General features: G+C 24.4%; 2 protein-coding genes across 2 annotated transcripts; one reads left to right on the forward strand and one right to left on the reverse strand.

Moving 5' to 3' along the window:
* Positions 1-1004: 1004 nt before the first annotated feature.
* LOC122848292 (histone acetyltransferase KAT7-like) lies at positions 1005-18609 on the reverse strand. The gene is given in 13 exon segments (XM_044146268.1): positions 1005-1550; positions 2089-2195; positions 2283-2429; positions 5884-5977; positions 15937-16123; positions 16188-16230; positions 16233-16729; positions 16811-17093; positions 17169-17348; positions 17425-17670; positions 17739-17872; positions 17874-18463; positions 18566-18609. Coding segments are annotated over 13 exon segments (2649 nt in total). The 5' UTR covers positions 18584-18609; the 3' UTR covers positions 1005-1427.
* Positions 18610-22473: 3864 nt separating this feature from the next.
* LOC122848294 (ATP-dependent RNA helicase DDX42-like) lies at positions 22474-26675 on the forward strand. Its single transcript, XM_044146270.1, is given in 5 exon segments — positions 22474-22527; positions 22677-22910; positions 22988-23733; positions 23736-23990; positions 23993-26675. Coding segments are annotated over 4 exon segments (2415 nt in total). The 5' UTR covers positions 22474-22527; positions 22677-22698; the 3' UTR covers positions 25195-26675.
* Positions 26676-26693: the final 18 nt, after the last annotated feature.

The following is a 26693-nucleotide window of genomic DNA, read 5'->3' on the forward strand; positions in this document are numbered from 1 at the left end:
ATAAAACTTTTCAAGTTTTTTGTAGTTGAAAAAAAAAAAAAGATAGTTTTATAACTTGCAAGGTTTAAATTGGTTTTTAAAACTAAAATACAAACAAAAACTTGGTTTTATCGTTGATTTTAATAAAATAAATAAAAAAGTTTTTTTAACTTTTTAAAATTATAAACTCAAGGATTAATTAAAAGCTGTATTTTAATTTTTTTTTTATATATAATTTTAGTTGAATACAAAAGACTCACCATTCCAGAAGAACATCTTGATTATATTGGCGACAAATTGCAGAAGGAAAAGCTTCATTTACTAGAACATATTGACCACCAAATACTGCTGATAAATACAGACCAAAATTCACTCAAATGGACTTTATTTGACTGTTAAAAATCAACTGTTAAAATAAAAACCAAGATCAAATATCGAAATGAAAAATAAAAAAAATATATTATAAATACCATCATAATTGTATCACAATTGTTGTTGTTTTTTTTTTTGTTAAATAAAATTATTTAAATAAATTTTAAATCAATAATTGTATCAAGAATTTCATGTTTTCTTTTTTTTTACTAAAAAACTTTTATATAAACTTAAAATAAAATGGAACTTTAAACAATAAAATTGTCTCTTAATAATTATCATAATCTTAAAGCTATTTGTACTTGAAACATAAAGTTATTAGCCTACAATTAAAATTAATAATAATTACAATAAAGAATATTCATCAATATAAATTATAGTTTAATATTTTAATTACAAACATCAGACTCTTATAATTTTTCTTTTAATATTAATAGTAAATTTTTTTTTTTTTTCAGTTAAATGAATATGTAAAACAATGATTTATTATTTTCATAAAATGAATTGTTTTTTTTTTTTTTTTAACTTTAAATCAAGACACAACGAAGACATCCAGTGTCATAAAAATATTATTTACAAATTACCATTTAAATAGAAAAAAAAGGATATATATTTTTCTATCAATTTCGAAATTAATTGAAAAAAAGATAAAAATTGATCGTGCCTTAAATTTCATAAACTCATTTATGAAAATAAAAGTCATGTTTTATATTCAACTTATTTCCACACAAGTGGTCCCAAAAACTAGTTCTATTTACATATTTTTTAAATCCTTTTCTTGACCAATAATAAATCAGTCAATCTTTAACTAATCTATAAAATATTAATCTCCCTTTCGAAATTCAACCCTCTGTTTATAGAACAATAAAAAAAAAAAAGACAATCATTGCTCATGACCAGGGTGAACTTTTTTGATATTGTCTTTAATCATAAAAAAACAGAGGGTTAAAAATAGAGAATAATATTTTACTGCTAATGACAATAACCATATATACATATCATTGTATTGTTTTGTCATAAATTGACATTAAATATGTTGAATTAACGACATAATTGTCCAATTAATATTTCCAATTTCAATTGGAAGTAGCTGGTGTTTTTGGTGGTTGAAAAGGATTCCATTTAAGACAGTCAGGATCAATTTCTTTGTAGACTGGACCACGTCTTTTTACCCTCTCTTTGTAGTCATCAATCACATCCTAGAATCACACACACACACAATAAAAATAATAAATAAAAAAACTTTTTTCTTTTTTTAATGAAACCATTCAAGGTCGTATCTTATTTCGTAGAAATATTGTCAACTACATGGCTTTCTCTCTTGGCTCAAACTACAATTGACAATTGTGAAGGAAAAAAAAATAGAAAAAAAAAAAAATGTATATTAATGTCTTGAAGGTTTGCTTGAGTTGAAGAGGTGATGAATACTAATTAATTAAAGAAAAGGTATAAAAATAATAATAATAAATTAGAGGAAGAATATAAGGTGAGTGTTCAGCGAAAAAAAAAAAAAAAGCAATATTCATTTTGTCCCTGAGTCTGCGCGGAGAGACCTTCAGAATAACATTGATCGCTATTTTCCAATACCCAAGTGTACAATATCACATCAATATAATTTCTTGTGACTTATTGAATGCGTCTACTATTTTATTATAATTATATAGCTGATAGTGTGATTAAAATATTAATAGATGATAATTAATTTTCGTATTTAATTGTCATTTAATTTTTTTTTACCTGTTTTTTTAATATTATATGTTTTCCTTTCCAGTATTTCATCATTCCCAAAGCTTGGAGGGTACTGACTATATCGTATGAATCAATAGCCATTTCTTTACTTATATCTTGAAACAGAAAAAATATATATTTATAAATTGGTACTAGTTATTTTGGATTATATTTATTTATTAATTATGAGCATTTTGTTTTACCTTTTACTGATAATTCTTTACCACCAAAGTTACATAAATATTGAAGAAGTACATCTTTCCAATAACTTCGGTATGATATTAGACCTAAATCAGATAGTGGCTTTTCTGGTGATCCAATTTTCTTTTCAACCCTTGTTAATAAATAGCCTGAAAAAAAAAAAATAATAATTAATAAAATACAAGTGTCTAGAATTTTTATTACTATTTTAAATTTTTTTTCGTCAAATATTTCTACTATTTTTTCGTATAAATTATTTTTTAAATAAATAAATTTTTTTACAGTTTTAAAATATTTTTTAAAATTTCCCTGACATTCCCTCAGCTCCCTCTTCATATATAAGATGAATAGTTGTTTAAAATACTTGTTAAAAATTTACACATACAATTTTTAAAGAAATAAAAAAAAATCATCATGTTTTAAAAAAAGATCACAAGTATATTTGAAAAAAAAAAATATATATATTTGAGTTATGATAGCGGTTTGAAAAAAATAATATTTGATTATTAATTAATATATTTTTTTGACATTTAAAAAAGCACACATCTCAAAGGGATATTTAAAAATCCGTCAAGTAATATAAAATATCAAATTTAAAATGATAAAAGACAACTATGAAATCGAGTTATTTTAAAACAATAAAAATATCAATTCCCAAGAATAAGTTAGAAAGTTTTTGAATATAAAATAGGTATATAGCTTATGTGACGGATGAGGCATCGAATATATTTTGAAAGCATGGTAAAAAAATAATCGAGTCAGTGACCGGACAACAGGATGAGATCGTGTCTGGCCATGATGCCTGGTTGAACGATCGTTACGTCTCGTTACCCTACAGAATTATAATGAATACATGTACAATAATATTCAATAAATAAATTTTTTTTTTTTATTTCTGAATATATATTTTATAATTATAATAAAACCCAAAAATATATTACACAAAAATAAAATTAAATAAACCTAAAAGCCTATATTTTTAAATGAGGTCATAAAATTAATTTAAATCAATTTTTTTTAATTTAATTTTTGACGATAATAATTTTAAAAAAAGAAACAAATGATTTTGTTAAATTTCATGATGAATTGTTCATTTATAGACTGTAAATTTATTTGAACATGTAAAGAAAAAGTTTGCAAATGAAATTTTCGAAATGGGATAAACCTCAATTGTCCATTTCGAAAGAGGGTTGAGGAAACTGGTCCCACCCAGTCGACAGGTTCAATGACCGTCTCTGATAGTACTGTACAGTCAGCCAATGTCCTTCCCTCTCTTGATTCCCTATTGCTACCAACCCCCTGTCTAGAAAATTCGCAAAACTCAACAGAGACAATACAGCGGGATGAGCAATTGGAATTGCTACACAATGACAACTTCAAAGGTATTGTCTACATGTGAAATAACAATTTTTTTTTTTTTTATCAAATTTTATTATACTTTTTTATCTTTTAAGTTATTTTTAATTGTTGGGGTTTATTTTTTATTATTGCAGTTAAGATAAACAAGTATAACTGCAGTCAAACTTTATTTAAAATGTAAATAAAATATTTTATTTTTTTTTTTATCTATAAATAATTTTATAAATTATCAATTTTGTATATTTTTAATTCAACAATTAACTAGTGAAAATAAATAAATTTTTCACTATTTAAAAATAATTTTAATATCAATTGAAAATAATTTTTTTTAAATTAAAAATTAATTTTTTTTAAATTAAAAATTAATTTTTTTTCAATTGAAAAATTAATTTTCAATGAATTGTAAATTACTTGCTATTAATATTTATAAATTTTTAGTATAATTTAATTTAAATTATTTGAAAACCTTGTGAAATGAACATAGACAAAAAATTTCAAAATTTTTTTATATACATTTTTGTTTAATAAAAAAATTATAAAAAAAATGACAAAGCTTGTTAATTTTTATTGCTAAAAATATTATACCAAACATGAAGAAGAAAAAAAAAATATATATATTATATTGGCTGTTAAATTAGCACTTGAAAGGAAGCTCATTACATGTTACAAAAGTTGTGGTAATGTGTGAAGCCTTTCTACCCTTATACCGAGGTCATACGAGGTCATGTCATGAACTCTCTATTTTACATATAAAAAAAATTTTAATATAAAAATAAATTTTTATATATATTTCTTTTCTTATTATTATTTTTATCCTATGAATATTTTTATACATTTCATAATAATACATGACTGTAATTACAACACGAGTTATTTAAGCATTATTATTATATTTATTGATTATTTAAAACATCAATAAATAATATTAAATAATAACTTTGTTGTTATGCATTCAAAATGTGTGGATTTATAGATAACAGCCACGCACGATTGGTTATTTAATTAGATTTTAAAATCAGCTAAAATTAATATTGAAAGAAAATTCAATTTACAATTGCCAAAAATAAATTTAAAAATAAAAAAAAAAGTTAATAATTATCCAACAAATCAAGTGACGAGTCATCAATTTCTTGTGTATTTTTTTTCTATAATAAATTTCGATTCGAAAATTCGAAACATTCTTCTTAATTTAAATTTTTTTCTCAGATAATTTTCATAAATAATTTACACATTTTTTCGCTGCTGTCTTTAACATTTAACTTGTATAAATAAATAATTATTATTATTATAATTTCCGGTTTTATTTAAAAAATTTTCTTTTCACGTAAATTTAATTTTTCTGTTTGTATTTTCATGAAAGCCTTAGCCAAGGATCAGGTTTTGATGGCATGTGTATAGAGAGTAACATAAACAGAAATAGTATTAGTGCGAGACCCTTTGAGGTAGGTATAGAGATATATATTATAGTATATAAAATAAGGGTGGTTTGGGTACACGGGTCGATGCGGCGAGACATCGAGCGTCGCACTTTCTTCTTCCTCTATCTATCCCAACCACTTCATGGACATTTGATGCAAGTAAACCTACCACTACTATTACTAAAATTTTACCTCTACCACCTCAACCAGCTTCAGAGTACACCCTCTCATTTTTTATAAACCAACCACGCTCCAGACATCCACCAAACCCTTACCATTACCATCAAATACACGCACAAAATATATATATATACATCTTATCCATCTACATCATCGCAACAGGATAAATACATTCTCAAAAATAAAAAATAAATAATATACATATACGCATATAAGTGCGGTACAAATATACATACAACTACAATGAAAGTTTTTTTTTTTTGCTTTTTTTTTTAACAGTTGTAGTATAATTTTACTGTACGTAGTTTTTTTTTTTTTTTGTTTTATTTTCATTTTACATTCATCAATGAAAATGACGTCACGATAGAGTATTTTTATTTTTTTTATTTTTCAACTTGAAGTTATTTTTATAACAATTACCTAATTACTTTTATCATTCATTGGGATATTTGTGCCATGTATTGAAATACTTGTGTTCTAGTTTATTGAAATGCCAATTGTTATTGATTTTTTAATTTGATTTTATTAGTATTTTTTGTGGCTGATTTTGTTGATGAAATATTTAGCTTTTTTTTATGCAGTTTGTTTGTTTGTTAATAAATAATAATAAAAGGGGTAAATTAAGGTAAATTTTGAGGGTACTTACTGAAGTCAATTAGAAGCCGTCCATAGCCTTGTCTCTGATAAGGTGGTAAGGTCAATATACACGATACGTTGTAATTCAAAAATGAATTTTTTTCCTGCAACAAAAATTTATTTATTATACAAAAATTCATTGAATTATTATTTTCCTGATGGTAATCTAGCAATCAGTCACATGTCAAAGTCTGAATGACTCTGGATGATGTATTAATAAATATCTAAGAAATTTTTTTTCGAAATGAAAAGATGATCAAACGTTTTGTTATAACATCTTGATAAAAACGAAAAAAAAAATATATTCAATTTTGTTGAATTAATGTATTTTAAATTTAAAAGAAAAAAAATTTATTCAATCATACTGGCTAGATCCAGGTGTTGGTGATTGTTCAATGTTAACAGTGACTCATATTTATCAATGACATAAAACTTGATGATAATTCAAGGAAAAAAATAAAATATTTTCATTGATAACCAAATGAAAAAATCAAATGGAAAATATAAAAACCACTAGCTTAAATTTAAATTAAATGTACATTACATATGACTAATAAATAAAATTATAAAATTATTTTATTTATTCAAAAGAATCATGGAGGGCATAAAAAATATTCACGAATTTTTCTTGACAATGTAATAATAATCAGACAAAATAAAAAAATAATTATAATAAATAAAAAAATGCAAAATTTTGGATGATTCGCAGTGTTGCCAAATAATATTCTCAGGTTAAATGATGTTCGCGAAAAATTGTTGGCCTCGAAGGACAAGCCAAAAAGTGTGTATAAATTCGTATATATTGGACGAACGTCTGCAGTTTTGCTGGTAGTATATATTGCTTGGTCAAAACCGCTAAAAGCCAGAGGCTAAATAAGGGGATAAGAAGAACAGCTTGAAGCCGTTGGTGGATTTTAAGAGAGAGTATATATAAGAACACAAGAAGAGATAAAAAAAAATTAAAAGAAAAAAAAAAAGAAATGAAATAAAAAATTATATTTATAAAGAAAAAAAAAAGGAAAAAAAAAAGAGAGTTCCAAAGACGAAAGGAATGAGTGAGACAAGTGTGGGAGGGAGGGAGGGATTCACGAGGACGAAGACTTGAAAAACGGACTAACGACCAGTATGGCAAATCTGGGACCCACGACGACCTTGGGGCCTTGCTTCAGACCCACCATGTCTCAGGGACAATATACACGTTTCTCTTACTCATTCTCTCTCCATTAAATATTATGGTCACAAAAGGATTTGTCCAAACGATAAAAATCAACATTTTACCAGATTTATTTAAAATTTTTTACACATATTATTTTTTTTTTTTTTTAAATATTTTTTTGTTTTAATTTTCAAATTTACGTTTGTTTTTTCTATTTTATGGTATTTAAACGTTAAAAAAAAAAATGAAAAATTTACTTGTAATATTAAATTATTAATTTACAATTTAATTTTTCTTTGATAAATTTACAAAAAGAAATTATAAATTTTACATATTTTTTTAATTAATTTTATATTGAACAATAAATTAATAATTTTAATTTTTTTTTATGTTTTAATATTTATGAATAATTTTTAGTATTTATAAAATTATTATTATCTGAGAATTTTGCAAAATAGGCTTGCCATTTTGATCCACAGAAAAAAAGCTCTTAAAAAAATATGATAAAATTAAAAATATTAATTGTAATTAATTAATAAATAAAAAAACAAATATCATAACAATTTACTTGATCAATTATTACAGCTAATAAATTTTATTTATCTAAAAATTTGATGAAAAAAAATTCTGAAAACTGCACTTATGCTTTTTTTGCCTTTATAATTCAAAGATGCGTTAACTGAGACAAATCTTTCAAGCTCATTAAATTGTAAAAAACAAAAAAAAAATAAAATAAAATAAATCAACAACAATTTAAAATAAATAAAAAAAGAGATTTCTATCAACAACAAGCTTCATATCTACCTGTAGACTGTAGTCATTAATAAGAATTATAAATGCAAAGCATTGTTCAGATCACAGCAGGACCACAAGACCACCAGTTTAAATAAACAAAAATAATATTTAGGACAAAATATAAATAACAATGAGATAAAGATTATCAACTTGCTGTCACTAAACTACCAATACAATAAATTTAATTTATTTTAACCGGATAAATAAAGCAAATGGTGTTAATATTATCAAATTTAAAAATCATCATCAATAAATTATCCCTTATTATTTACTTGTGCATTTAACTGATTAAACATCTCATTGTTGCATTTTATAAATTTAAAATTAATTTATAAAAATAACATCAACAAATTAATTTATAAAAATTATTTTAAATAAATAATTTACATATGTTTTTATGTTTATATTTTCAATTAAACATTTGCATCATACTCAAGTCATTTTCCCTTTTTTTAACTATAATTTTTTTTTCATTTTTCATATACAATTTTTTATGATGATGATGATGATGATGATGATGATGATGATGTTGGAACTGCATATGTATATATTTAAATTATTTTTTATTCCAACAAACAAGGATGTCACATATGTAATTTTATTTATTTTTTTTGTTTAATTTTTTATTCATTTTACAGCAAGACTGTGCATCATCGTCGGAAGTTGTTCAATCATTGTTATACTCCAAGAAGCTTCTACCCACAACCTCATAATTTTAAATGCAATAAAAATAAAAAATAAAAATAACTACATTGAATATATATTTAAATTAAATACAAATAATAATTATTTATATTTTTTTTTCATTGTAAATTGACTTGTTTAATTATTTATTAATAAAAAAATTATTAAAAAAATTTTTTTTTATGTTTCTTTATATAATAAATTGTACTTGTATTAATTTTATAAATAAATAAATAAAATTCAAGTATGATTAGGTGAATGTTGTATATTGAATTTCGAAATTTTTTTTACAAATAAATATTCGAAATTTTTTTTTTAGTTGAATGAACGTCTGATGGCAAGTGGATGCTAGCCAATACATTGTAAAAAAAAAATAATAAAAAGTAACGAGGCCAAATGCATTCATGATGCAGTATATACACAAACTAGTGACGATTGGAATGCAGAACAAGTCATTGCAGTTTCGTATTCCTGCACAGGCGCCTTCAATGCAGTAAAAATAAAGCTATCACCAGAAAAATTTTAACTTTAAGTACATAGTGTGTTGTTATAAAATAATGTGGATTAATTTATAAATTAACTACAAAATTTACCTATGAATTTTAATAAATTTGTGTAGGTAAATGTAGGTATATAATATTTTTGTGACAATGTATATTTAAACAACCTCCGCAATGGAAAATTGATGGACTACCCACGTTGAAATTGAAGCAGCAACAAGAGACAAATGTTAAAATATATAAAAGAAAAAAAAAAAAAAAAAATATCCCACATGTTACAGCTTCTTGACAATCTTGAGTTTGAAAAATTATCCGGGAGAATAATCCTGTGATACATAGACATACACGATGTACATGAGATCATGTAAAATACCAAATGGCAAGTGGCAAATGACACAGTGAATCTCAATGAAGTGTGATGTCTCTGAGGCTCAGTTCAACGACCGATATATCATTTTTTTTTATTAATCAATTATTTATTTAATAATAATCATCAATAAAATACATCATTGTAATTATTTTTTGTCAAAAGAAATAATGAAAATTTATAAAATAAAAAAACACAATTCAAATTTGATTGTTGGTTTTTTTTTGGGAATGATATTTTGGTGTGATTGGGTGTTTTGATTGGTCACACTTGAATGAATATTTTAAGCTAATTAATAATCATTTATATATTCTTTCTTTTTTTATTGAACAAGGTACTTGATGATGATGATGATGGTGGTGATCATGTGGTGCATATGTGCACGACCACCTAATGGCCAATGCAACTCTACCAACGGTCATTTCTATATTTAGATTAGCAAGACAAGTCAACGTATCTTTCTTCTTGAAAATTTATTTTAGCCTTTTTTATTCTTGCTATATTTGTAAATTTATTTAAACTATTTTTTTTTTTCATATACGTAGCTTATTTAATTAGTAATTTTAATTTAAAGATTTTATTTTTTTCATTTTTTTTTTGGAGTATTTTATCTTGGCGTTTGGTAGACAGTTAAAATTTAACAAAATTCACAGTGTACCATGACATTTAAATTGAGCAAAACGAGAATGTAAAGTACAAGTTAATATAATTATCACCATTTTCTCATACTTGTATTACCCCTTGATGTTGATTTCTGAGATAAATATATATATATGAACAAACAAGCTATTACTTTAATGGATTGCCGAGAAGGAATTTTTACTAATTCCGCAAAATCCTTTTGACATTTTTTCTTCTTTGTTATTTAATTTTTTTAGCTTATAAAATATTAAAGAATAATAATATACTTGTTACTTTTAATTATTTTAAATATCATAAAACAAATAATAAATAATAAATGTAAATATAAAAGACAAAAAAAACTTATTGATTAATAATTTTTAAGCTAAGAAATAATAATGAATTATTAATTTTTAAATAACAAATTTATTTTGGAAATTTTTATTATTTTAATCTAGCAACTATGTAAAATTATTTTGTGATGTTTAATCAATGATTCTTATATAATTGCTTGGTAAAACTATATTGCATGTTTTGTAGAAAAAAAAAAATATGCTGCTACATCATTTATAATCACAAGACGTGTAACAATTAATTAACAAGACCTAATTAGTCATGTATCAAAGAAAAAAATGGCATCAGTATAAAGTTGTATAATTAACAAAAATAAAAATAAACTTTTTAATTATATTTATTTTCAACTACTGCTTTTTTAAATTATTCCACCAATCAATTTTGATGAATAAATTTTCATGATCATTCATGCAAAATTGATGATCCGTTTGTGTTTTCATTTTTTTTTTCTTTAAAGATTATCGAATTTTAAGTTTAAAGTATATATTCAATGAATAATATAAAAAGATCCACTTCTATGGTTTCTTTATGCTTCTTTTTACAAATTTTCTTCTTTCAACTACGTTTGCTTAAATAGTCCTTTTGAATTTATGTCGATAGCAGCAGTGTATGTATTGACGAATATATTTTCATGGTTTTTTATTTTATGCTTTGTAACCTCGACCATGAGATTTTCTATGGATTTTTAGGAAAAGAGAAAAATTACTGAAGGGAAAATTGTCTATATAACGCTCGCATATTTCAATGTCGTCTAGTCAGACAGTCTCCGGAGGCCATAGTCGAAGAGAGAATTCATTCAAGTGAGTATATATGTATATATAAAATTGCAAAGTCAATAAAAAACATTATTTTTTTGCAAATAAATATATCAGTGAGTATATATAAATTTTGAAAATTATTTTTTATTAATTGAAAGACTTGAATATCAGTCATTAAAACTTTATAATTAGATAAAATAGTTTGGGGATTCGTGTCTGCATCAACAGCACAAATTTTACTTTGATTAAATGTATTCATATAATTATAACAAGTTGATAAAGACATAACAGATAAATTTTACTAAAGAGAAAATAAAATATATATTTTAAACTAAAAGTAGTATCAATAAAAATTTAAGTTAATTAATATATAGTAGTTGAGTAATTTAATTTGCAGTCATATTTTTTTTTTTTTTTAATATATAAATAACATCAAGTTAATTAATTAATTTTTCATCGAGATTTTTAGTCGATGTATGTTGCATCAGAGGTAAACAAGCGTAAGTGCTATTTTCGAAATTTTGTAATTATTTTTCGAATATTAAAAAATTTATTTCTAAAATTTTTTACTGCAATATTTTTAGCTAATAAAAATTTATAAATATTGATAAATAATAATAGTATAATTTGGTAATTATTATTAAAATTAATAACCAATAATAAAATTATTAATTTATTAATAAAAATTAAATTAAAAAAAGTGTTTTTAAAATTTTTTTTTTAAATTTATTAAAATGTTTCTCTCAAATTTTCTATTGCAATATTTTTAGCTAATAAAAATTTATAAATATTGATAAACATTACCAAATAATAATAGAATAATTTAGCAATTATTAATAAAATTAATAACCAATAATAAAATTATTAATTCATCAATAAAAATTAAATTAAAAAAAAGTGTTTTTAAAAATTTCTTTTTTAATTTATTAATAGTAAAATGGCGTATGTCCTGTATGTTAAAATTAAAAATTCGTATCTCTACCTTGAAGACTAAACTTTTAACTTTGAAATTTCAACTTTTTTTAAGCCAAAAAAAAAAAAAAAAAAACAACAAAATAAGTTAGTAATTTATAAATAACTTTTTTTACTGAAAAAATTAAATTTCATTTTTCTTTACGACAATGTATATTAATTAACAAAATAAAAAAAAAAAAAAAAAAGTCCAATATTTGATCTTTAATTTATTGTTCTAATTTAAAAAATTAAAAATAATTTTTTTGATGAGTTTGCGCTTCAGGTTAACCAGGAGTGTGTGCATTCAAGCTAACTGACACGAATTTATGCCTCCCTATTTGCGGGTCATTGACTTTTCTCGTCAATGTGTTTCCAAAAGCTTTCCAAGTGTGACCTTGAGTTATCTTTGTACATTCACCAAAAATAGCCATGTTACATTTTATATTCATTATTTTATTTTTCTATATATATTAAGGCTTATATTTATTTTTTCTCTTAAATATACGCATATATATTTTTGAATGAGATTAAACGAATTGGAATTCAAGTATAAAATGTTCAAGTGTGCGTAGACAGACGAGATAGGTCAGAGTAAAATCTACAATGTTGGCTTGTATTTTATTCGTGAGTAAATTTGGTTGTGTGAACAGGTCTGTCTGGCATCGATCGAGCCTAGTCCGGGATTCTGGTTGGTAGTCAGAGGGATTTTACTGGCTCGGAAAAATATACTGACGAGCCTACCCCAACCTCTTTTAGTCTCACCCTTGATACGTCTGTAGAGTATATATATTTTTAAGGGAAAAACAAAATTTTCCCGACCTCCCCATTATATTTTAGTCTCAGGGACGTCATCTTGGTTTGCCCTTGTCGTCTTCCAGACTATGTCTAGATACTTTAAGAAACAAGGCTATATTCTCACCCTCATTTTTCTTATTTCTTTTTTTTTTTTTTTCTTTTTTTTTTTATTTTTTTTTTTAGATTTTTGGCAAAAGAACATAATCTTTTTTATTTTTCATTTTATATATATATTCTTTTGTTACATATTGTTTTTTCTTATTAGCAACAGCTTTTTTGCATTTTTTTTTCTTCTTTTTAAGAAATGTTTTTATAATACATTTCCGCAAATGACAATATAAAAAATTCTCATTGGGTATTAAAAAAAAAAATATGTATATTAATTTTCTTTTATCATTTCAATTGTAAGCTGTGGCTTTTGCGGTTTTTTTTTTATTTTTTTCATACCACTGTATACAGCAATTCAATTTGATTCATTTATTTTTTTCGCCACTCATAAAATTGGATCAAAATAAACCAAAAAAAGAAAAAAAAAGAGAAAAATTATTTGTCTTTGTATAGAACAAGATAATTAATTTTCAATATTGGGAAAATTATTTTTCTATTAATTAAAATTATGTGACAATGATGTATACAGTTGAAGTACACTGCAATATTGCGCTTCAATGATAATTCAAATATAGAGAAGAGACAACGACAAGATAATGAAGCTGATGATGTTGATTGAGTTGTTTTGTGATTCTTGGATTATCGTATTGCAACACGAATTGGTTAAATGTAATATACACAATGTATATATTAGATAAAATAGAGCTTGAAAATTTGTGGTTTGATAGTGCTGCTGATACTGCAGAAATTAAATTTGTCATCACTACTATGTACAGTGTAAAACTAATTAAGAGATGAGAGAGTACTACAGTGAGATGTTTAAAGCTAAAAATAAATTATTGTTGTTTTTTGTTATCTCTTATTGGCGTTAGTTACAAGTGATTATGATGCTTTGATGGTGTTGCTGTAACAGCTACACTGCTACAACTTGACGCAGAAATATCTGGGAGGTTGACGACCCGACGTACCGGCGACGCCCTCGTCTCTCCTCCAGGGGTTGCCGTGGGAAACTACCCCAGACCATCTCAATTCTCATCAGACATTGCGCCGTCGCAATTTAAACCACCACCACTTCCACCACTTCCACTTCTACCATCGTCGTCGTCGTCGTCGTCGTCATCATCATCATCATCACCAACAACTCCCGTCTGTTACAATCGTATATATATCAGCCCTGCGTATATCCTGCACCCGGCCACCCTCGACCGTCTAGCCAGGGTCGGGGTCGTTGAACGTCGATAAAGATTTTGACTCGGCAAGGCGGCAGCAATTGTTGGCCTTTGCTGCAGTGCTCGAAGGGAATGTTGTTTTTGTTTTTTTCTCCAGTCGACTTCTTTCAATTTTTTAACTTTATTTTGAATCAGTTTTTCTTGTTTTTTTTTTCCATTACAACTTCAGGAAAACTTTGGATTTTATTTTTTTTTTTCTGTCTTTTAAAATATATTTTTATCCAAAAATAAATACGTGATAAATAAAACTTTTTGTTATAAATTTAATTTCACGTAAATATTTATTAAAAATTTTATCAAGTCTTTGATCAATTTATTACTTTTTTAATTAGTTTATTTAAAAAAAAAAAAAATTAATAATTATTATTAAACTGCTAACTTTGTGATGAAATTTAATTTTTAAATTAAGAAAAGAAATTTTTATTAATTAATTGAGCTTTAATTAACTAAATAAATATATTCATAAGAAAAATTTAATTTATATTTCAACATTCATTAATTAAATACCAAAAAAATTAATATAAATAAAAAAAACAAAAAAAAAATCTCAAAAGTTAAAAGGATATTAAACTAATAAAATTAAAAATAATTTTTTTTTTCAAATATTTGATTAATAATTGTGTATATCTTTAAATATAATTTTAAATAAAATATAAAAAAGAATTTGCTGGATCCCTGGGAAGGTCGTGGTTCCAACGCCCAGGATCAAAGGTCATTGAACGGACAATATAAAAATTTTAAAGTCGACGATGCTGCGGTAAATATGGCTATATGTAACGTCTATGGAAAAAAAAAAGAAAAAAAAAACAACTATCTCTCTCTCAAAAGGTACACACGTTTTTTTTCGAAAAATTTATACACACATTTAATAATAGACAAGGACATGGTGGAAATATAAAAATACAATAATTTTATATGAGGGAGAGTAGACAGAGCAAAGCCAGAATGAGATACGTGACACCTTTGATGGACACTACATACACCATGTATTTTTAAATTATTACTAACTCTTGTTTCGTTGTTTTATATAAATTACTATAGACCCTACTAAATAATACAAAACTTAATCTCATTTATAATACCATAAAAACGATAAAACCAAATATTTTTTTTCTCCACAATAAATGTCTATTACAAGCAATCCCTTTTTTCTTTTTAAATATAAAAAAAAAATAATTATTCAACTTGGTTATTTAATTTTTAAATAAAAACAAAAGCAGCTTAATTAATTTTTTTAAATCTATAATATCTAACAATGATATATATAAATAAAATTGAACTAGACAAAAATAAATAACCAGGATAAAGAAATAAAAAAAGAATTGAAATCGATGGATGAGAATATCGCGTTGTATATTCGTCCTTGTTACTGGAATACGCCCTAGACCGTGAAGCCGCGCATGCATACCTGGGTAAGGGTAGAAACTGGTGTGTATACATATAAAAGGGAAAAATAAAAGAGTAATAGTATAACGCAGCATCCATCGGTGTAGAGAGAGGTAAAGAGACATTGCAGACATTGTGTATACCGCATTGAGCCACTCCCTATGAGTCTTCATACACACCAACACCTTTATAAATTGTCGTTATGCTTTTATACCCCAGGGTTAAAATATATTCATTACATCATGATTAACTACAAAGCTTTAAAGACTTCTTGAAATAAATAATCAAATAAATCCATCAATACATTCAATTATCATTTGTTGTTTTTAAAAATTAATTTTGTTTAATCTTCTTACCTTACTGAAGTATCCAACTGTATGACAACCTTCTGAATCATTTATTGTCATGACATAGAATAAAAATGGCTCAACATCGTAGTACAATGTTTTATGATCGAGAAAAAATTTTGCCAATAAACATAAATTTTGACAATATTGTTTATAACGTTTTCCATCAACTTCCCATACTCCAATTTTATCTTTTCTGTATTTTAAAAATGATGATAAATATTAAAATCAATTGATATTAATTTATAAGAAATTTTTACCTGTAAACTTCATGACCTGGTGGATGTTTCCATATACATTTTCACGATGTCGTCTTAGTACTTGTCGACTTTTAGCATATCTTAAACAAAATTCACAAAGATATAATTTTGGTGCACGACAAAATTCTTCTGGATATGGACTTTGATACCACACTTCCATTTCCCATTTTCCCATTTCAACACAACGTGTACCACCACCATTACGTCCTTCAACATCATAATGTTGTTCTTTTAATTCTTTTTCAATTTTTTCACTAGCAAGAGCTTGTGCTTCCATGAAAAGTTTTAAATCATAATCAGATGTTAAACATGATAATTTTGGTTGTCTATCTTTTGTTATACCAGGACGTTCACCACCACTATCACTACCACCACCACCATCAGCACTTGATCTTTTAAATTTACTTCTCATTTCTTTAACTTTTAATTGATAATTACGTTGTTCATTTGTTTGATGTATTCCTTTTGGTGATTTTTTACCTACACATATTATTGCTTTTCTTCTTTCTTCTTCACGTTTTTTTCTTTCTTTATAAAAATCTCTGTAATGTTTTATTTTATTTTTATTAACTAATTGTAATTATTTTTATTTTTATAATATATAAATAAATATATTAACTTACATGCAAGCTTGAGGTGTTGTATTGTGATAAATTGGACATGATTCCAAGGTAAAATGAGTATCTAATTTTCCTGATAAATGTCCAAGTGAATCACATGTTGCTGCCAATGGACATTCAAGTGCTTTTGTTGTTTTATTACGTGATTTATCATTTTGTAATAATTTACCACTTGTTGAACCACTTGTACCATGTCCAGTTGATTTAACTGATGTTGATATTGTAGAATTTTTATTTGTTACACGTTTTACTGGTGATCTACTTGTACTTCTTTTTATTTCAACACCTGGAATTAAATATAATTCAAATTAATTTACATTTAATAATTTATCAGGTAAAGCTAATTATTATATTTTCTTACATCCACCATCTGATTCTGTATCAGTTTCAGCTTTTATTTGTGATTGTAAAAGTTTATTAATTTTTTTAGATTGAACTTTTTTCTTTCCTTTTGGTGATGTTGCTGATGACGTTCGATTAATTGGCTTTACGTCTTTTCTATCACTGTCTGATTCATCAGCTTCACTTTTAATTGTTGTAACTGTTTATTAAAAAATTAAAATTAATAACTTAATCCAAAAAATGAATTGTTATTGTTTAAAATCATTATAAGCTACCTGATCTTTTGGTATTTTTTTGTGGCTTAACAGCAGCAACAGCAACAGATGGTCTTGAATTTGTATTATTTGTATGATTATCTTTTTTTTTAACTGGTGGCTGTGAACTTGGTGAACTATCTGATGAATCAGAATCAGAACTACTCTCTGATGATTCAGATGAACCAGAACCTCCACCTCCAGAAGCACCAGAATCACTTTTTGAACTTGTTGAACTTTCTGATTTTATTTGTCTTGTTATTAAACCTGCATAAAATAATAACATTTAAAAACAAGTTTATTATACTTATAAAAAATTAAATTAATTAATTTACTTGGTCTATTTGCTGGTGGTCTTGATTTTGCATCATTTTGTTTTTGTTTTGTTGGTGATGATTTTGTCTTAGTTACTGAATTTGATGCTGATGTTGTTGTTGTTGTTTTAGTATTTTGTTTTGTGATACAGGGTATCACTTTCACTACTATTTTCTGGACTAAATATACTTTTTTTTTTAATAAGTTTTTTTTTATTTGAATCATTATTTTGTTTTGATGTTTTGTCATTTGTTTTATTAATATTACCACTATTTGTATTACCACTTGTTTTATTATTTTTATGGACTAATTTTGATGTTAATGCATTTTTATGTTGTGCTGATGATGGATGTGTTTTACCAGTTGGTTTTTGTGCTTTAATAACTGGTGCAACTGTTGCTGTTGCTTTTGGTTTTGTTGGTGGTTTTTTTTTGCTTACTGGTTTTTGTTTTATTTGTGATTCTTCAGATTCAGATGTATAAATAAGTGTTCTTGAATTTGTTGCTGTTTTATTATCATCATTTTTATTATCTGTTGTATTTGTATCATTTTTAGATTTATTATGACGATTTGTTGTGATTGAAGTTTTTTTCTTATTTGTTTTTTCATTATCAGATATTTTTTGACTTTTAACTGAACTACTTGAATTTTCTGAATCAGATGAACTTGATTCACTTCCAGAACTTGATGAGCTACTTGATGATGAACCAGATGAACTTGATGTTGTTGATTCAGAACTTGTTGTCTATTAATATTTAAAAAACCATTTTATTATTTGTTATTTATTTTTTACTTAAATATCAATAAAACAACATAACCTTGAAATAATCAATTATTTTATAAATACCTTGCGTTTTGGCGTCATTTTATAATTCAATTATTATTTATTTTTTACACAATGTAATTTGTTAAACCTATATTATTTATTTATAGTGCATATATATTTAATAAATATAATTAATTTTAATGATAAATATATGTCATTTTTTTTTTAATTATTAAGTTTGTTGTTGGTTTCTGGACGAGATTGTACGAATGATCACGAATGATGACGAAGCCAACCGAAGTCCGAACATATATTTCCCAATAAAAAAAAAAAACCTAAATAAACCTAATATAAATAAAAATAAAATTGTACTATTTCACGTAACGTGGTTCCACATCCCGCGTGATTCAATGTACATGTGCCATTAAATGTCACATGTATAAACAATTAAATTATAATTTTTTAAATTAAAACCATGAGTTGGAGGATAAATAATGCCTTGAAATATTCTTAATTTTAGGGTAAATAAAATATGAATTTAATAGATTTAATAGAAAAACCAAGTAGATTTAATAGACTTGATAGTTTAACATTATCATCATCATCATCATGTTGTATTATTTTGATTTATTAAATATTTATAAACAAATACATTATCAATATAAATTCATTTGTTTTTTTTTTAACTCTCAAGCAAACTGTCATAGATATATAGATTAATCATAAATTATAAATTTACGCTTTATAATGTAGCATTGAATAAAAAAAAAATTAATAAATAAATAGAATTATATAATAATAAAGTATTAAGTTACAATTTTTCACACAAGAAAAACGTTACTCCATATCAGGATATATTATATATAATTATAATATTTTATTTATTTTTTTTAATTCAATTTGTCCATCAAATCCCCAAGAATAATTCTCAATTCAACTCAATTTTTAACAATCAAGTTTCACGCATTACATTAAAAATTGAATAAGACAATTTTAATATCTAAAAAAAAAATTAAAATATTCATTATACAGCTACAATATACTAACGTGAAAGATAAAATTAATAAAATATTTTACAAACAGTTACAAATGACTCTCTTGATGGTTCAAATATTTTTCCACATTTAAAAATGAATGGCTCACTTGTTTTCAACATCAAAATCATCATTGATTTTTTAGTTGATTTATCAAAAAATGTCCAATCAACTCCATAAATTGTATCATAAAGTTCCTCATACTAAAAAAATCAATTAAAAGATTCAAATTAAATATAAAATTATACATTTATTTTTTTAAAATTATACCTGATTTTTCATTTCGTTTGATGCATAACAAATAATTGATATTTGCATTGAACCCAATCCAAGCACCATAATTTGTGAAAAAAATTCAGCTGATAAAAAAGGTGCATTTGATGATATATAAGCTGGTATACATATTAAAAATGTACTATAAACATACTGCATAAATATAACTGTTGAAAAAATATCACAAATATTTTTTGATAAATCCACAACTTTCAAATGATTATTAACAAAATCAGTCATTATTTTTTTTTCCATAGAAATTTTATCTTCTTCAATATTTCCATCATCATTTTTATAAATTTCCATATTTTCTACGACAATTTTATATCTGTGTTTTAATAATTTAACTTGGCAACAAATGATCATCATCATGTTGAAAAAAATCATGTTATAACTGACATTTAATAATCCACCAATGAAAATTAATGCCATTTGATTTATTGATATTAAATTGAAGATAAATTTGTTTGATATTTCGATGAAAATTCCAGGACTGAATGGAAGGACATTTGACTTTAATTCTTTTGTTAAAAATAAAATTAAAGATATTATTCCAGATGACGTGTTGATCATAGTGATCCATCTGTAATTTATCAAAAATTTTTTATATGAAAAAAGCTACATTATTTTGTGAAAATAATATTGATTTAGAATTTTTTAAACTCACTTGATCAAACGGTGATAAGAATTTTGAATATCATATTCATTTTGATTTTCAATTTTAAATGGATCATCATTTTTTAAAGTTTCAATGATTTTTAAAATATTTTTTTGTTGATACATCACATTTAAACGTTTTACAAATATCATCAATAAAAATAATCCAACTCCAAATACTTTAATATGATCCCAATATTTTTTTGTATTTTTATCAAACAATGTAATTATTTGAGTTATCATAAATATAAAAAATGATATTGTTAAATATATTTTATAAAATTTAAATATATAAAAAATATCTTTATTCGGTTTCCATGCCCCAACAATTTTTAAAATTAATAAATTCACCCAATAAATCATTTTATTTTATTTATTTTTTTTCTAAAGTACATTGGTTATTATTTTTTGAAGTTAAATATATTACTGTCATATATTTTTTTTGTAAATGAAATTTCTAAACTCGTTAAATGTAAAGGAAAAAAAATTATTTACCTCTTTTTTCATTGTTGAAAATATTTAATGATTTCATGTGAAATAAAAATTTATTAAACATTTTTATTTCACAAGCTTAAAATATTTTTTAAAGAGATAACTCGTTTGAAAATAATTAACTTTTTTTTTGGTATTAATAATATATTATATTTAGTTGGAAAAAAAAATTTTTTTAATAATTTATTAGCCTGCTTAATGACCTCTTGGTTTAAATAATAAAAAAGTATATTTGTATAAAAACGATATTATTAATAATTTATATTCCGAATGAGGAATTTTTTTTTTTTTTTTTTAATTATGTCGTTCACCTGAGGAAAATTTTAAAATTAAAAATAATAATCAAATTATTTTTGGTGACGTATTCAATTATAATTTTATATATTGATTTTAAAAATGAAAAAATATTTTTTTTGTTACTTTTTTTTCTTTTTTTTACAAATGGTTGAAATAAATTTATATACTTTCGTAGTAATAAATTTTTTAATTGGAATTTTATTGAGATTATACACGAGATTAAGGTGCTTGATGAAAATTTAATTTTTTTTATGATAATCGTATTGCGATATGGGCTCGTATTCATAAATCGTCATGAATATTTTATACTTTTTCATGTTAATTTTTGATGAGTACAACAGATGTTGATATTTGAATATAATTTAGTTATTTGTTTTACCTTGAATTGAATAAACTCTATGAATTCAATATTTGTTAAGTTAATTATTTAACGAAAAGATTTAATTTTAAAAAAGATTCGTGGATTAGAGAAGTTGTTGGAAAAAAATGTTAAAAATTTTTTTTGTATTTTTTTTAATCATGAAAGTGAACTGCCAACTTGCGTGGTTGTTTTATTTTTTTATATGCATATATAGTGTTAATTTCAGAATATAGAAAATTTAATAATCATAGAAATAAATTATCCTGTGAGTTACAGAATTTAATTTTAAGTATTTTTATTTTTTTTTTCAATATTTTATAATTTGATTAGACTTGGAAATAAAATTACGGATTTTTCGCTGCAGGTCATGTTTGTCAAAAAAATATTTCTACATGAATTTTTCGTAAAATTATGCTTCTATAATTTAGACAACACTTAAATACTATTATCCTAAAAAATTTACAATTTAATTTCAAGTATTTCTATTTTTTGTTCAGTTTTATAATTTGGCATGACTTAAAGCCGTCAGTCTGGATTGTTTACTGCACGTCATGCTTGTTAAAAAAATATTTCTAAACAGATTTTTCACAAAATTATTCTTTCATAATTTAGAAAACACTTGAATACACTTATCCTAAAATTTTTATAATTTAATTTCAAGTATTTCTATTTTTTTTTAAATTTTATAATTTACCTTTTCTGCGAGTTTATATTATTCAAAATCAAACGAGAAAAATATCGTTCATCTAGCGGATAAACCCCAAAGTTCTACGAATAATAATTTTTTTTATCAACTGAGTAATTGATGAAATAAAAAAAAAAAAAAAGTCAATTGTTGTATATTTTAATTTCAATAATAAAGGTCTGTCAAAGTTATTTTTGATTTAAAAAACACCTGTAAGTGATATTAAAAAACAACGAAAAATACAGTAAGTAAACAATACCACAATGTAAAAAAAAAAAACAAAATACTAAATTACAATTGATTTTTAAAATCAATCAACAATCATATATTTAACATAGAAAAAAAAAACCACAACAAATTAATATAGGTTATAACTTGACTTTAAATTATCAGGTAATCATAAACAAAATTAAAAATGAGTTACAATCAACGAGGAGGTGGTAATAAGCCAAAAGGTTTTACATTTCAAATATCAAGTAATAAAAGAGCTGGTGCAAATATACCACCACCACCATCATTAAATCCATCACTAAGTAGACAAGGCTATCACACAATGAATGCCATAACTGAAAATGCAATATCAGCAACCTGGGGAATTCCAAAAAAACGTACTAAAACTGAAGAAGAGTAAGTGTTTTTTTTTTGTCACATAGTTATATTAATATTTCCAAGATAAATTTGTAATTTAAAAAATTTATATTTAGATATTTTGAAGATGATGAAGATGCACAAACATCATCACTTGAATACATACCAGCTCCTGGTTCACCATCATACGATAGAATGAAAAATGAATCAAAAAATAACGAGAGTGATAGTGAAGAAGATCCACTTGATGCATTTATGGCTGGTATTGATGCTGAAGTTAAAAAAAATAATAAAAAGCTACAAGAACCAATTGAGGATATTGTAAAAGATGATAATAAAGCAAAAGGTTTTAGACAAGACATTGATGGTGAGGATAATGAAGAAAGTTATTACAGATATATGGAAGAAAATCCAACAGCTGGTCTTCAACAAGATGACTCGGATCAAGATATTGATTATGATGATGATGGTAATCCAATAGCACCACCTAAAAAAAAAGATATTGATCCATTACCACCAATTGATCATAGTCTAATTGAATATGAACCATTTGAAAAAAATTTTTATAATGTACATGATGATATATTAAATTTAAGTCAATTACAAGTTGATGAATTAAGAAATACACTTGGTATTAAAGTATCAGGACCATCAGTACCAAAACCAGTAACAAGTTTTGGTCATTTTGGTTTTGATGATGCGTTAATTAAAACAATTAGAAAAAGTGAATATACACAACCAACACCAATTCAATCACAAGCAATACCAGCAGCTTTAAGTGGACGTGATTTAATTGGTATTGCTAAAACAGGAAGTGGTAAAACAGCAGCATTTATATGGCCAATGTTAGTACATATTATGGATCAAAAGAATTATCACCTGGTGATGGTCCAATTGGTTTAATATTAGCACCAACAAGAGAATTATCACAACAAATATTTCATGAAGCTAAAAAATTTGGTAAAGTTTATAATATACAAGTATGTTGTTGTTATGGTGGTGGTAGTAAATGGGAACAAAGTCAAGCATTACAATGTGGAGCTGAAATTGTTGTTGCAACACCTGGACGAATGATTGATATGGTTAAAATGAAAGCAACAAATTTAACTAGAGTTACATTTTAGTGCTTGATGAAGCTGATAGAATGTTTGACATGGGTTTTGAGCCACAAGTTAGATCAATATGTAATCATGTACGTTCAGATAGACAAACATTATTATTTAGTGCAACATTTAAAAAAAAAGTTGAAAAATTAGCTAGAGATGTATTAACTGATCCAATAAGAATAGTACATGGTGATGTTGGTGAAGCAAATACAGATGTAACACAACATGTATTAACATTTTGTAATAATCCAACTGGTAAATGGAGTTGGTTATTACGTGTTATTGTTGAATATTTAAGTGCTGGTAGTGTATTAATATTTGTAACTAAAAAATTAAATGCTGAAGAATTATCAAATAATTTAAAAATTAAAGAATATGATGTTATGTTATTACATGGTGATATGGATCAAATTGAAAGAAATAAAGTTATAACAGCATTTAAAAAAAAAGATGTAAGTATACTTGTTGCAACAGATGTTGCTGCAAGAGGTCTTGATATACCACATATTAGAACAGTTATTAATTATGATGTTGCACGTGATATTGATACACATACACATAGAATTGGTAGAACTGGACGTGCTGGTGAAAAAGGTACAGCATATACACTTGTTACTGAAAAAGATAAAGAATTTGCTGGTCATCTTGTTAGAAATCTTGAAGGTGCTAATCAAGTACCACAAGATTTATTAGATCTTGCAATGCAAAGTTCATGGTTTAGAAAATCAAGATTTAAAAGTGGTAAAGGTAAAAGTATTAATGTTGGTGGTGCTGGTCTTGGTTTTAGAGCTGTAAGACCAGAAATATCATTTAATCAAAATGCTTCTTCATCATCATCATCATCATCATCAATTGCCCAGTCGCCAAATGAAATATGTGATGTTGTTAAAAAATATGATAAAGGACCTGGTAGTGATCGTTTGTCAGCCATGAAAGCTGCATTTAAAACTCAATATACATCACAATTTTGTGCATCATCTGATCATACTTGGGAACAAACAATAACACCACCATCAATTATAATGCCACCACCTTTACCACCTTCAAGTGTCTCAACTAATGTTGAAACAGATTATTCTATCAATACAACCACTGCGATTACTACTTCTACTCCTACTTTTACTCCACCTGCTACCATGAATTCTCAAACAAATGATAATTCTACTAATCAAACTGGTTCTGATAAAAAACGTGCCAGAAAAAGTCGATGGGAATAGTCACTTTAATCATGCATTTTAATTAATTTAATTATGTATTTTTGAGCTTCATATTTACAATCATATTGACGTATCAGTTATGAGTTTGATAATATATATATTTTTTCTTTTTTTTTTTTTTCTTTTTTATTTTCATTTTATTCATAAGATAAATGTTTGTTTTAACATATCGTATTATATAGTGTTCTTATTGAAAACTAAAAAATAATAATAATAAAATAAAAATAGAGACTGTTGATTATTGATTTATTGTTGATGATTATTTTATTTATTTTTAAAAAATTTATTTACATAAATAGACGTACATTTAATTTATTTTTCTAATTAGAAATTATTTGAGTATAATTCTTTTTTTTTTTTTCTGTCAAATATTTAATAAAATCTTAATCATTATCAAGTTGGTTAATTAAATGTTGACATGCATGTGTTAGTTTTATAAAATTGCCGAAAAAAAAATTTATTAAAAAAATAACAGAATAACAGCATCCAGTAAATAATTCGTCAATAATTATTAATTAATTTTCAAAATATTTTTTATAAACTTTTTGAAAAAAGAAAAAATTAGTTAAAAAAAAATTAATTAATGTTAATCATTGACGAATCATTTAGGGCACCGCTGTTTATTCCAAAAAAAGAAAGTTGAATTGTAATTCGTGCACGAAACATTCATAAACTTTTTCATTTTTTTTTAAATAAATTAATTAATTTAGCATAATTAATGGCTTTATAAATTTTTCTTTTATGTTGTATATTAAGTTGACAATGCTATTTGAATATTTCAATGCTTAATTATTAAATAATAATAATAATAATAATAATAAAGAACAAGAGGATAAACGAAAATGAAATATGGTTAAATTATCGTCATCCAAAGAAGCCGATTATGAATAATTATAAACTGTTATGATTAACACTGCATAAATTATTTTAAAAATATATTCAATACGTAATTCAGTAGGATGATAAATTAATTAATATAAATTGATTAATTTTAATATTTTAAAAACAATTAATTTCATCGATTCAAGTCTCGTAGATTTCTTTTATTTATTTCCATCAAAAATTTCATTGGAATGTTTTATATTATTCCACAAACAAATTCATAAGTTTAAATTATTTAAAATATTTAATTTGCTAAACAATAGTTATCTTAATTTTGCAACTATTTTTAGATTTATTTATTCCTCTTCCAAGTCCACTTGTGATATCTGAAAATTTAAATGATATTATTTGTTTATTTTTTTCATTCATTTGATAATTTATATTTTGAAAGAAATTAATAAATAAATAAACCATTTTGTCACAAAAAATATTATCAAAAAAATATCCTTGATGGTTCTTTAAATGGTATCATCATATGGATCATCACCATCATGCAACATGTCCAAGTTGTCACCAACAAAAACGTTTAATAAATTTATCAATTTTTTAAAATTTCGATTGACGTTTTCTTGATTAATTTATTTGATCAATATTTATCATCAGGATAACAAACAATT

Source organism: Aphidius gifuensis, linkage group LG2 (assembly GCF_014905175.1).
Source record: "Aphidius gifuensis isolate YNYX2018 linkage group LG2, ASM1490517v1, whole genome shotgun sequence".
Lineage (NCBI taxonomy): Eukaryota > Metazoa > Arthropoda > Insecta > Hymenoptera > Braconidae > Aphidius > Aphidius gifuensis.